This window comes from Octodon degus, unplaced genomic scaffold (genome assembly GCF_000260255.1).
Source record: "Octodon degus isolate 3935 unplaced genomic scaffold, OctDeg1.0 scaffold00104, whole genome shotgun sequence".
Lineage (NCBI taxonomy): Eukaryota > Metazoa > Chordata > Mammalia > Rodentia > Octodontidae > Octodon > Octodon degus.
Window position 1 is genome coordinate 6,405,503 of NW_004524680.1, and position 14,082 is coordinate 6,419,584.

Consider the following 14,082-nt stretch of genomic DNA (forward strand, 5'->3'; position numbering starts at 1 on the left):
GACCTTCGGTGTAGAGTTTAGATAGAGTTATTACCTTAGCACCAGGTCCGGATCTATGAAGTTCAGATTCCTCCAGGTGGGTGTTGTTTGGTTCTGGCTGTGTGCTCCACTTCTTTCTGCTGCAGGCGTTAGAGTTGAACCCTTTTTGTCTCTGGGAAGATGTTCTGCTCCTGAATCAGCTGGGTGGGTCTAGCCTCTAGCCTCTTTGCAGGGAGTTCTGCTGAAGGGTTCCCTGCTGGGCCTGCAGCCTGGGTAGAATGAGGATCGCGGGCCTGGGTCGTCTTGCAGGCCTGGGTCATCTTACTCACTCGCCGGGCCTGTGCTCTGGGTCTGTTCAGGATCCCACCAGGCCCCAGGTCGTCTCACTCACTCGCCGGCCTGCGCTCTGGGTCTGTTCAGGATCCCGCAGCCTGGGTCGTCTCACTCACTCACCAGGCCTGCGCTCTGGGTCAGTTCACGATCCGGAAGGCCCCAGCAATCCTTTATTATTGACCAATGAATTGTTTGGAAATACATTGTTTTATTTCCACTAGCTGTTTTTTGGGTTTTTTTGTTTTGTTTTGTTTTGTTTTTTTTCAGAACCAGGGATTGAACTCAGACCCTTGCGCTTGCCAGGGAAGCACTTATTCCACTGAGCCATCTCCCTGGCCCCCTTTATTTCCAACATAATTTTAATTTGTTGAGTTTTTAGATATATTGTTACTGGTGACATCTAATTCATTTTCTGTGGGGTCAGAGAACATATTCTACAAGTTTTAAATTTTTTCAAATTTGTTATTGTCCAGCATGTTCTAACTGAATGAGCAATCCTTGTGTTCTCGAAAAGACAGGTATTGGGCCAGGGAGATAGCTCAGTGGGATAAGTGCCTATCCAGCAAGTACAAGGTCCTGAGTTTGATCCTTGGTACCACAAAATAAAAAAGAAAAGACAGGTGTTCACCTATTGTCAGCTGAAGTATTCTGAGCCAGGTCAAGTTGGTTGAATTGGCTGACGGGGCTACTGAATTTTTCTGTATCCGTCTTAGTTGTTTACTCATTCTGCCAGTCACAGAGAGAAGGATATTATGTCTCCACCAGTGGTTGGTTTTACGGAGGGTCTTATTATATAATCCCCAGTGGTCTCAGATCTAGGTACCCTAGCCTGACTTCAAATCCCCCTACCTTGCTCTCTCAGGTGCTGAGATTGCAGGCACGGATCAGCATGCCCAGGTACGTTTTGGCTTTGCCTATTTTCTCATAGAGTTCTACTGTATTTGTTTCATTTATTTTAAGTCTCTGTTATTACTGATATCCTATATAAGACTGTCATGTCCTCTTGATCAATTCAGTTTATCATTACATATATCCTGTTTGTTCACTGAAGCATGTTTTATCTGCTATTAATCCAGCCATAAGCTTTTTTGCTTATTTTTTGCATGGTACACTTTTTTCATTTTTTACTCGTGTTTCTTTGTAATTAAAGTATAACTCAGCATACAGGTAGGTATCATTTTATCAAGCTTGACAACCCCTGCCTTTTCACTGGAGTGCTTAGTCATTCATACTTAATATAATGACTGGTGTACTTAGCATTAAGTCTTCTATCTTGTTATTTACTTTCTATTTGTCACATCTGGGTTTTTTCTCTTTTTATTTTGTTGCTCGTGTGTCACTGCTTTCCAACTTTATTTTTGGTAAGTCATTTTTTTAAGCATTTAACTTTGTGGCCATCAAACTGAGATGTTAGTGAGCTCAGGCTCAGCCAAACACACTGCTGTCCTATATCATCTCACCGGAGCCCCCAGCTGTCTCCACAGGGAAGCAGCTCAGCAGGATCCACAGCCACAAATGGGCTCCCTCACCTTCAAGGAAAAATGCAGACCTGAGAGAGACCACCAAAGTGAGTTCACCTCCTCTGCCCTCAGGGCACTGGCTGAGCAGGGTGGGGGCTGCTGACCTCTCAGGAGAGCCCTTCTCAGCCTCCCACTGCCAACAAAGCCTCCTGTTACAGCAAGACCAGCACCGCAGGCAGTAGGAAAAACTGCCTCTGATTTTTGGAGAGGAGCATTTCTTTATACCCTATAGTCTTCCATTTTGCTCTCAGGACTGGAGCCAGAGTGCCCTGCCAAGTAGCAGGGGAACAATAATCCCAATATTGCAGGTCTTCTTGGTATTATGCACAGCTATGCATTCTGAGAGCCTGGAGGACACTGCCCAGAGCAAGCTCATAGTAGCTGGGGGCCGCGGGAGTGTCCTGTTGCTGCTCAGCAAGCAACAGACGGGGGCTGGGGGGGTTAAGACAAGCAAAGTCTGTTTCCTCACAGTTCTGAAGGCCAGTAGTCTGAAATCAAGGTGGGGGGCAGGGTGGGGCTCCCTCTGGAGGCTCTAGAGAAGCAGGCTTTATCCCTCTTCCAGCTCTGGGTGGCTCCAGGTTGTCCCTTGGCTGTGGCTGTGGCCCTCCTGTCCCTGCGCCATCTTCAGGTGGCCTGTTCCTTGGGTGTCCGTCTCGGTGTTTCTCCTCTCTTCCTCAGGATATTTGCCATGGACTTCATCTCAAGATCCTTAATTGTATCTACAAAGATGCTTTTTACAAATAAGGCCATCGTCACAGGTTCTGGGGGTCAGGACATGGGGTATCTCCAGAAGGCTACTACAGTAACTACAGTAGCTTTCACATTTGCTCTTCCTTAATATTTTCCCATAGGTCCAGGAAGCAGCTCAGGATGGAATATTCTTTGAGCATTCCTGGGTGCCCAATAGTTCAGTTTGCCCCATGTCAGCCTTCAGGCTGGCCCTGCACAAAGGAACCACCTGTTTCACAGGGGACACAGGGCATAGGGCCAGGTCCCAGCTAGGCTCAGAGCAAGCCCTGTTCCACCTGCCTGCCCAGCCCACCGGGAAGCCTGTTCTGCAAAACCAAAACTGGGTCTCTGTCTTGTGCATGCCCCCAGTCACTTTATACTTAGGGGCAACGCTGTCCCTGCGCCTCTGTCTCACGCTCAGTGATATGGTGGCACTCCTGCAAGAAATGCAAATAGAGGCCACTCCCACTCCACAGCCACTTGGACTTTCCCTAAGGGGTTCTGCAGAGGTGGACAAAAGTCATGTGCATTCAATTTAAATCTTACAGTCACATTCCAAGGGCCATTACTGGGCAGCACCAAGGGACAACAAATACTTCCTGAGAACCAGTCATAGAACTGTCACCACCACTCTGCCTCAGCGAGGGGAGGATGCTTCTAGCCCCACCCAGCCCCCCATCAAGGCTTTCCCTCCCCTGTGTCAGCTGAAATTCCCCTAAAATACAACGGCTTCTAATTCAAGGACACTTCTTTGCCAATTCAAGTTGATAAAGCCAAGGCAGAGAAGCAACACAGTCTATTTAATGAACCTGCTCATTCTGGCCCTTCCCACAACAAATCGTTCAGAACAGACTCTCTCCAAGGCTGGGGAGACAGGCATACAAAGTGCCCCTTCTGCTAGGTGAAGCCGGCCAGCAGGATGCTGTTGACTTCAGTACAGAACCACGCACTCGCTCCACCTGTTCATCCCACTTCGCTGCTTTTTCCTTTTATATAAATGACCACTCCTAAAAGCCTCTGGGGTTCACTGCACTGGTTGTTTCAAATATAATCACTGTCACATAGATCCTGGAAATTATCACTATAAGTAAAAGAAATAGAAAGTCTACATTGATATAACTGAGTTGGTGCTTGCCATGAATCACGAACAAGCTCAGACAAAGATCCTGGGTTATTTTTCAAGACCTATTTCTACCAACCAATGAGGAAATGAAGTAGCTTTCAGCATTTATAAATAAATGAATTTATTATTCACAAGCTGAAAATACCTGGTTACATCTGGGCTGGCATTAAATAATTTATACACATCTTTTCGACAGACTTCCCTTGTAAGTCCATGTGTTTACAACAGCAAAATTCAACCTGTGCCCTTCACTGATGGCCAGGCCCCCCTTCTGGAATCTGGGGACCGCTCCACAAGCATCAAGCTCTTGCTGCAGCACGTTCCAGAACACCCTGAAGAGCCCACACCGTGGGGGAAAATATCACTCAGCGACATGGTTCTTCGAAAGCCGAGGTGTCCACCAGGAGACGTCTGTGGGCCAGAGTATGGCCCTGCTAACTCCCTCAGCAGCCCGTCGGTGGGCAGGCTCTGCTCTGGTGCTTGGCTATGTCCTCAAAACCGAGGCAGAAGCTGCAGAGGGCTGGTAGCTGAGCTCAGGCTAGGTCCACAGGGACAGGCCACATGCCCTGGTAATGTTCAAAGAGATCAGTGCTCCCTCCCTCCAGCTTCAGGGACAACACCAGCAGCACCCTCACCTAATGCTTCAGGAATGAAATCTTAACCACAGCATAATAATGGGCAAAGGCTCTTTTGCAAATATATTTTACAGTTACATAATAAAGCATCACCTATATATACACACATTTACAGCGACTCAGGACAGGGCTGTGCCCTGGGAGGCAGCTGTTCCGGAGATAAGATAGTGCCTGTTCTTCCAGACAGACCTTTCTGTCTATGACTTTCAAAGAAACAAAGCCTCTAGGTTTCTTCATTTTACATACAAACTTTGAATTCATGAGGAAAGAGAGGCCAGGGGTGGTAGAACACACCTCTAACCCCAGTACTCAAGGAGGCTGAGGCAGGAGACTGAGTCTGAGCTCGGCCTGAGCAATTTAGCGAGTTGGCAAGATCCTATCTCAAAATAGAAAGAGGGACTGGGATACAGCTCATTTTAAAGCCCTGAGCTTGAATCCTAGTGCTGCCCAAAGGGGGGAGGCAGGAAGGAGAAAAGAGAAGGGAGGGAGGAAGAAGGACAGGGAAGGGAAGGGGGGGGGAGGTGAGAAGAGGGAAGATAAAGTGAGCCCATGCCTGACTGCACAGATTTGATCCCAGTGTTGTCGCCCGCTCAGGCAGGCCATCTGTTCTGACAGGGCAGCCTGGGCAGTGCAAACCCGCCCAACCAAAGTGGTTACTGTAAAATGCCCAGAAGACTGGCTGGAAATTAGGAGTCACTGGAAGACTAGTGACTTGGCTCAACATGATGCCCAGACATTGTCACCCTGCTGACACCGAAATGTGAATGCGTGAAGTATAAGAGACGCAAAGCCAGATGCCAGGGGCTCCAGGGCATGTGTGATTTAGCTAAACTGGTGCACCCAGTGCTGACCCTGGTTGTAGAGTTTGGAACTTTCCAGGCAGCACACACGGTAGCTGCCCAGCAGAGGTAGCTGTTATCCAACTGAGCCGTAGCCACCAGCCTGAGGCGCACCTGGCTTGAGCTGCCCTCGGGCCGGAAGCTCTTGTCCTAGGCCCACAGAGAGGACACATTCCACACGGGCCCAGACAGCTCTCCACCTGACTGGGTGGCTCGGCCCTTGCACAGCCTTCAGGGCTGCTGCTCTGGGGACAGCTCCAGTGAGGCCTGCACAGCTGGCAGGGCAGGCTGCCGCCTGCTCATGTGCCCACCGTCACTCCACTTTCCAGATGGCAATCTTGCCCTCTTCCCTGCCTGACCCACTCAGCACATATCGGTCCTCGGCAGAGCACAGGGTCCTCACGGTGTCTGCATGTGCCAGCAACTCCTTTTCCACTGTCTTCTTCTCCACGTCAATCACATAGATCTTCCCTTTAAGTCTTCCCTGTGACAGTCCCCTGCCGCCCACCCAGATCTGCCAGGGAAAAACAGGAGTGTCAGCTGGGGAGGGGATGTATAGTGCTATACCCAGTGCCTGCGATGACTCATGCACCCCAAATTCGTGTCCTTCCTGGTGTCCCAGAGGCTGGGCCACCTAATGGGCCCACAGGATGGAGCCTTGCGCTATGGACTACCCCAAGCCATAAAGCCCAGGGGATAATGTGACCACAGTTAATGATTCTGTCAGGTGTACCTCAAATTTGCTAAGAGGTAAATTTTAAAAGTTTTCTACACAAAACAAACCCCAGAGTAGTAACTGAAGGGATGCATGTTAATGAGCTGGACTGTGGTGATTAGACACTGTATACATTAAATGGGTATTATTTATACTTGTTAATTATATTTCAATAAAGCTGGTGTAGGAGGGCTCTAATAGAAATTCCCTGCAGAGTTGCAGGCTTGCCTGGGACCTGGGACTCTTTGTTGCTTCTCATGTCTCCCCTTTGGGATTGGATTGTGTACTCTCGCCCTCCCTGATGTCTGTGTTCTGGGAAGAGAGAGTGGTCTCTAGTTTCACAGCCCCACAGCTGGGGAGTTCTGCCCCCGATGGATTACAGCCAGAGCTGCACTCCTATGGGTTGGATAAGTGTCACCTAAAGCTCCAGAGGTTAAAGGTTTGGACCCCAGCTAGGTACAGCTGGGAGGGGGTGGGACCTGTAAGGTATCACCACACCTTGTTTTCAGATTCCCAGCCTCTGGAACACTGGAAAAAGAAAGCCGGGCTAGATTGTGTAAGCGACCCAGACTGTGGTTATTTACTATGGCAGCCCTGGGGAGGTCTGGTTTCTGAGCACTGTAATCACACTAGCAAACTCAAGGTATGTGGCAATCTAGGGACACAGAGACAGAACCTGGGAGAGGACGCAAGGTGGAAGCAGCAGGCGGGGCCAGGCAGGGAAGCACAGATTGCCACCTTACCTGCCTCTTCACCCGGATCATGCAGCTGACCTCAGAGCAGTCCTGCAGGTGAATCCGCTGCGGGGCCTGAGCCAGGTCCTGCAGGCTCCAGATGTACACCTCACTGTGCCCTGCACAGGCAGCCCACAGCTGCCCCTGCTAAAGCAAAGAGCAGGCTGGCACTGCGCTGTCCGGAGGCAGCCCACCCTGTGCCCATGCCCCTCAGTGCAGTACCTCGGGGAGAAGCTGCAGGCCCAAGAAGGAGTTCTGTGCCTCCCCGACGTCCTCGTCTATCCTCAGCTCTTGGCACCGGGTGCCGTGCGTCGTTACTACCACAATGCTGCTGTCCGTGCCTGTGGCAGGAAAGGACTGGAATGAGGACCAAGCAAAGTGAGTACAGAAGCAGAGGGGCCACCACGTGGTACATGTCCCATGTGCTGTTCAGGAGTTGGCACAGGCACTTACATTCTGTCAATCTACAGAGCAACGTGTGACTATAAGGACTTTTGGTTCCTTTCCTTCTTTTTTTTTTTTTGGTGCACAGAGGATCAAACCCAGAGGGATGGTGCTCTACCACTGATCTACAACATCCTATACGTTTTTATTTTTTGAGACCAGGTCTTGCTAAGTTGTTCATTCAGGATTTCAGCTTGTGCTCCTTCTGCCTCAAACACCGTAAGTGCTGGGATTACAAGCATGCACTACTCTGCGCAGTTTGTGAGCCCCATTTCTACAGAGAGGAAACAGCTGGAGCCCTCCATCCTCTTTTGAGGCTTTGTGCAAAGTGGCTGGATGGTACAGCTGCTTTATAAGTTGCCCAGCAACTACTGCTTTGAGTTCTCTGTCACCGACAGGAGTGGTTCCCAACCCATTTAGTGACCACAATTCAAGGCACATTCCTGTGCTTGGTTGTGGCATTTCCCTTAGATACAACTTTACCCACTCAGGTAAAAGGCCCTCCACCTCTGCGAGATCCTAACATCCTTTTTTTTTTTTTTTTTTTGGCGGAACTGGGAATTGAACTCAGGTCCTTGCGCTTGCCAGGGAAGCGCTTATTCTACTGAGCCATCTCCCCAGCCCTCACCTCTGCGAGATAAAAGCCACCAAAGCCAGCCCAGAGGAGAGGCAAAGCCATGTCTACAGTGAAGGCAGAGACGCCTGAAGAAAAAGCTCGGCATGGCCCAGCTTTCTCTCTCGTACTGTCACTGTATGCAGTTCTGCCTCCCCTCCCCACCTGGTGTGACGGCCACCAGACAGCAGGCACAGGCCTGATTTCCAGCCGCTACAACCCTGGACTGCAGCCCCCGCCTCCAGCCTTCAGCCTCACCTGGGCAATGGCCCGTTGGTCCCCGGCCACCTGATGGCTCAGAAGCCAACTTGAGTTTTTATCTCCGCGGGACTTCTGAGCCAGAGACCCAATATGCAAACAGCGGCGTCCTCCAGGAAGCCTCTCGTGCAGCCAGGCGGTTACCCACTCAGGCTGATGAATAAGGCCCTTGCAGGCAGCTGCACAGGAAGAACGTTTGGCTAGCAGGAGCCACGAGCCACAGCCACAGGAAGCCCACGTGCAGGGGCCTCTGCCTGGGGGGCTAGAGCCACCAGCTCCCCGGCCACCCTGATGCTGCACATGCTGAGGCCTCATGGGCCCCTAGTGCAGGAGGAGAGGGCAGAGCTCAGCACCTACGCTGCTGTGTGAACAGCCAAAGGTGCAGATGTGGACAGATGTGTGGCCATTACCAAAAGGTCAGACAGGAAGGGCTGGTAAGGATGTGGAGAAATTGGAGCCCTCATACCCTGCTTGTGGCAACATGGGACGGTGCTGCTGCTCTGAGAAAAGGCAGCAGTTCCTCACGCAGCTAAACACAATCCCAGAGCTGTCCTAGAAGAACAGGTGATGTAGCGTTGAGCTTGTATAGGAGCACACAGAATACTGTCGTACTACTTAGAGATGAAAATGAACGCACTATTGACACTCCAAGGAGCACAGATGAACCCTAAAAGTATAGTGAATGAATGAAGACAGGTGACAGAACATATAGTGTAGGCTCCACTTCTAGAAAGTTCTAGAAAAAAGCAAAGTCATGGTGACAGAGTGAACAACAACTTTGTTTGCATCCCTTTGGGCAGGGAAAGGCCTAGAAGGGGCCGAGAGGAACTTTCATCAGTAGTGGAAGGGTGCTAGGTCTTGATGTTCCTACAGATATGCTGTGTGTATAGTCGGCCCTCAATATCTGCATGTCTCACATCTGTGGATTCAATCCACTGTAGCTTGAAATTATTTGAAAAAAAATTCACATAGAGCTATCTGTATGTCTCACATCTGTGGATTCAATCCACTGGCCGGGGTCACCCCCAGACCAGGCCCTGTGAGAACAGAGAGAGGGTAGGCGAAATTATTTGAAAAAAAACTCACACGCTGAGAGTGCAGTTAGCCATAGAGCGCTTAGCTAGCACGCGCAGGCTGGGGTCAGTCTTGAACACATACATATACTAGTCTGTTCTGAACATGTACAAGATTTCCCCTTGTCACTAGTCCATAAACCATACAGCATAACTATTTATGTAACACTTGCATTGTATTAGGTACCGTAAGACATCTTGAGATGTGTACAGTATAAAATGTGCGGTACAAGAAGATAGGCATGCGTTCTATACAACCACTGTGCCGTTTTACACAAAGGGCTCCACTAGCCATGAATTTTGATATCACAGGGGTGCTGGAACTACTCCCCTGTGGGCATTGAGGGACAACTCTGCTTGGGTCATAACAACAACCTGCATACTTGGGCATTTTACTATGTGTAAAATATGTTTCAACTGAAGCATTTGTGGAACTCACGAACATTACTCATGCGGTCTCATCCCGGGCAGGGAAGCTCCAGAAATGCAGGCAGGGTTTGCACCCGAGGGCATCAGAAACGTAGAACATGAGCTACCAGGCCAAGCCTGCCCAGCCTATCACCCCTGGAAATGTCAGCTCAGCTCCAAGCACACAAAGGGCCCCAGGGATGTGCCAGGATCAGCCCAGGTAACCACAACACGGCCTTGCTGACCTGGTCCCTGGGGGAAGGAGTCACACACACACACACACACACACACACACACACACACACACGGCTGAAGAGGAGCAGCACTGTGACCTCAGCATCTGGGCTGGGGTCACCCCCAGACCAGGCCCTGTGAGGACAGAGAGAGGGTAGGTGGGAGGAGGCCTAGGGGGCTGGGTGCGGGAGAAGGCCGCTGGGAGCAGAGAGAAGTAACCGGGACAGGGGCCCTTCCTGCCCAGGCAGGGAGCCAGGCCATCTGGACTTACAGCACCACAGGCTGCTGCTGTGCAGGCTGATGGACGTGAGGCCGCAGTAGGGGAGCTGGAAGCTGCAGGTCACCCGCAGCGTGCTGACGTTCCATGCCAGGACTGTCCCATCCAAGCTGCAGGAGTAGACCTCGCTGGAGGGACCAAAAACACACACGGGTGGATTTAGGCCTTCGTAGCACTGTGTGTTCCAACCGCTAGAGGAACAAAGCCACCACTGGATTCTCCACCACAGGGATGTTAAGCAATTTGCCACTCCTGTGAGCACGTCAGTAGATAACCAGCGGCTGGTCACAGGCTTGGTGAGTGAAGCCACAGCTGACCATTACCTGTAGTTTGGCCTCAGCAAGGGGCCACCCAGCTCCAAGAGAAGCCCCGGAGACAAGCACACCTCACTAGGTTTAACAACCCGCAGTTGCAGGAAAGCAGGTTGTGGCCAGTGCCGTTCATGACTCCCACACCTTGTGGCCTATTCCACTACCAGGTTCGTGTCCATGTCCCACTTGGACTAGGCTTGGCAAAGACAGAGGCTCTCTAGAGCTAAGTGAGGGCAAGAAGGGGCCAGGAGGAGAGCCGGCTTGGAGGGAGGCACAGGAGCTGACCACCTGCCAGGCACAGAGACCCTACCACATCAGCGTGCGGTGTGTGTCCACAGAACACAGATGGGCAGAATAGAAGCAGGCATTCTTTTTTTTTTTTTTTTTTTTTCTTTAGGCATTCTTGACATAATGACGCAAACTGAAATTACGGTTGGACGGTGGCCCTGAGAAAATACACTGGAGTCCCAAACCTCAGTATCTCAGAATCTGACCTGCAGAAATTAAAATGAGCTCACTATGATGGGACATGACTGGTGTGTCCTTCTACACAGCAGAGCCAAGGACCCTGCAGCAGACACACAAGGACACATGGGTGGCCATCAGCCACCAGGCACCGGACCAGGAAGGAAGGACTCTCCACAAAGCGCTCTGGACTTTGAACTCATGGCCTCCAGAACTGGGGGCACTTCTACTCTAAGTGAACTCCTTTGTGGCATTCTGTCAGGGTGGCACTATGAAACTAGTACAAAAGAAAGGAATGTGGTTTGTTAGGACCTGGTGAGCGGTCACCGAAAGCAGGATGCTTGGGAAGAGAAGGCAGGAATCCATGGTTTTAGGGTGTGTGTCTAGATGCCCCCCAAGTTTCATGCAGGCATCATTAGGGCTTGTTTCAGGGGTGGCTGGATACAGAGCGTGATGCTGGGCTAGATTCGTGGCAATCTAGCTCAGTGCTACAATGCTACACTCAAGGGCCCTAGGATTACGCATGCGTGTGCTACTCCCCCCAAGCAGCTGTATGAGATGGAAATGGGTAGAAAGAGCCTGGCTGTCCTTGCTTATTATTCTGCTGCCGCCTGCCTACCATGATCTGTTCCCCTTCTGTGACTCCTGTCTGCCACACCACCCTGCCTTGGAGCCAGCCAATTATGGATAAGCCATTCCTCTTTAACTTTTGCTGCTGGGTATTCTGGCACAGCAACAAGAAAAGTAACTAAGACACATGGGGACCCTAGAGAGGGCCAGAGAAATGACCTTTACAGTTCCTCCTGGGGATGCTGACTCCTTAAAATAGGGGAGTAGGCATGGGAGGCCCCAGTCTACTGACCACAACCCATCTGTGTGGCTGTGGGGGCACCTCTTGCCCTCTCTGGAAGCCCCCCATGGACCAGGATAGTCTCAGGGCTTTGTGATCCAAATATTTTTCTCCAGAACAGCTTGACCCCAGATAGGAGGAGGCTAGCTAAGCACATCCATGTGATGGGACTCAGCTGTGCCCACAGTGGCGCTACGGTTGGCTCTAAAAGGCTCCCCAAAGTCTTGTGTGTACAGCAGTGGGCTCCCTGGAAAGTCACTTGAGGTGGGGCCCTGTATTCACTGGGTGCTGATCCACTGATGAGTTCAAGGCTGAATGTGCTGCTAGCAGGCACACCCTGGCTGGAGGCCATCCCTGAGGACACGCTCTGGAAGAGTGGATTCTCGTCCCCAGCTCCTCCCTTCTCTCTGCCTCCTGGCTGTCACAGGTTGGTCTTTACCACACCCTTCCACCATGCCATCCTGCCTTGGACTAAATCCTCTGAAAACTGTGAGCCAAGATAAATCTCTTCTTTAGGTTGTGGGTACTGGGTATTTTGGCCTAGAAACTAGGAAAATGGTTAACACAGGTGGAGTCTGGAGCTGCCTGTCCTTCCTTCCCTGAAGAAGGGAGGGCAGGGCCAGAAGAGAAAGTCTATAGGGTGGGTTTAAAAATGAAGATCTCTGGCACCCCAGACATCGTCCCCACCCAGAAAAGAGCTCAAGACAGGTCTAGGGACACAGCTGCCCCACATCAGCCCTGTAGTTTGCACCAGGAAGTGCCTCACTGGTCCCAGTCAGTCTGCACACTGCTGAGCAGCAAGTAAGTTTGAGGGGACTGAGGGCATCTTACAAGGATGTTTTTTAAACGGAGCCAAGACTGAAAACTTGAGTGAACACACACAGAACAGCAAATTCCCGATGTCAGTGAGGCAACTGTGGACAATGGGTGCTAATCTTACAGGGGACTCACCACAGGCCTGCACTGTCCCTGACCTCAGCAGGAAGGCCAGGTGCCCAGCCAGGCCCCTCTCAGAGCAGAAGCACTCCTCGTGTCCACAGCAGAAGCAGACACAGCCTGCCATCTCCCGGCTATCCCACCGACTTGCCCTCCTGGTTCCCGGGACATGCACCTCGGGAAGCCCTCCTGAGGGCCACTGAGTTTCCATCCTTGCTTAGTCTCCATACCTGGGCTTCTTCCCGTCTTGCACGATCAGGCCCGTGACACCAGTGCGGTGGTCTGTGAGCTGCTTGTTGCAGGACATGCTGTGGACATTGATAATGTAGATGACAGAGTCGTCTGAGCCAATCCACACCTGGCTCTGCTCCGCCATCACCATGCAGTTCTAAGGGGAGACCAGGAATGAAGAGCAACGCTCAGTGTTCATGGGCTGCATTCTATAAATGAGCCACAAACAGTACTGAACCCTTGCTCCTGGGGACAAAGAGCGCGGGGCCCAGGGTATCTGATCACGGCATTTTCTTCAATGGGTTACCATGTGACCTTGTTTTAGGTTTGTGTTGTTTCTTCCTAATACACTTTATTGAGTATGCATTTTTTTTGTTTGTTTTTTTAAAATTTTATCTTATTTTGTTTATTTATTTATTTATTTTGTGTGTGTGTGGCCAGCTCAGCCCACCAGGGGGCAGGCTGGCTGGCATGTGGTGCTGGGGGATTGAACCGCGGTCCCTGTGCTTTGCTTAGCTTGTTCTAAGTAGGTGCTTTAGACCACTGAGCCATCTCACCAGCCCCAAGTATGCATTGTTGCTCTGTGAATGTTGAATGCGTAGCCAATGGGGTCACTGCCACACCTGAGCGAAGCTCACCTGACCTCTCTGTCTTCCCCATGGGGTGTGTCACAGCCTCTGAGTACACAGCAACACTACCAGAACCACACTTGGGGCCACATTACATAGCCAGGTCACCAACAAAAGCACAAAAATGTGGAAACCATGGGAACCTTGGAAAAGCTGCTAGAGTCTGCGTACAGGCAGAAGACCGTGACTTTGCCAGCCTCAGCTGGGATGGACACATCAGCAACTCAATTTTTCCCACTTGTGCCTATGCAGGAAGCCACCATGTGTACCTATCTGGAGTCACAAGTAACTTTTATCGGGCAGCTGCAAAGAATATAGAAAGGACAGTCTATCACAGAGGGACAGCCAACAATGGGGCTCTGTTTCTAGTGTCCTTGGTGCCTGCCATTTATCAAGGCCCAGTGGCAGCAATTCTTCTGTTTATTGCTAGGCTTTTTGATACTGCAAATTAAGACTTAAGACACCAAAGAATTAGAATGTCACATGTCACGTGCAATAGGGCTGTGTCCACCTGTACCTGGCAATGGGTCTAGTGGCCTGACCTGTCCCAGCCGGTGCCAACAGAGATGGTCAGGCAGCTGCTGCCTGTGCTGTGTGACCTCTTCTGTCCCTAGCCATGACACAGCCCGCGTGGTACTACTGAATAAATGCCTCACAGATTTTCTTTTTTCTTTTTCTTTTTTTTTTGGCAGAACAGGGGATTGAACTCAGGCCCTTTCGCTTGCCAGGGAAGCGCTTATTCTACT

The 14,082-nt window shown here is 50.8% G+C and overlaps 1 protein-coding gene across 2 annotated transcripts in view; it reads right to left on the minus strand.

Annotated features, from left to right (window-relative positions):
• Positions 1-3,794: 3,794 nt before the first annotated feature.
• The window catches only part of Dennd3 (DENN domain containing 3), a 67,229-nt gene continuing 56,941 nt past the window's right edge, over positions 3,795-14,082 (minus strand). The window contains exons 19-23 of one of the 2 annotated variants that reach the window (XM_023723859.1): positions 12,707-12,864; positions 9,909-10,042; positions 6,830-6,948; positions 6,617-6,751; positions 3,795-5,672 (exon numbers count right to left, since the gene is read on the minus strand). In XM_023723859.1, coding sequence (XP_023579627.1) covers positions 5,472-5,672; positions 6,617-6,751; positions 6,830-6,948; positions 9,909-10,042; positions 12,707-12,864 — 747 coding nt within the window. In that variant the 3' untranslated portion in view covers positions 3,795-5,471. Of the gene's footprint in view, positions 5,673-6,616; positions 6,755-6,829; positions 6,949-9,908; positions 10,043-12,706; positions 12,865-14,082 lie in introns of both variants that reach the window. The other variant, XM_004638926.2, reaches the window with a different exon arrangement.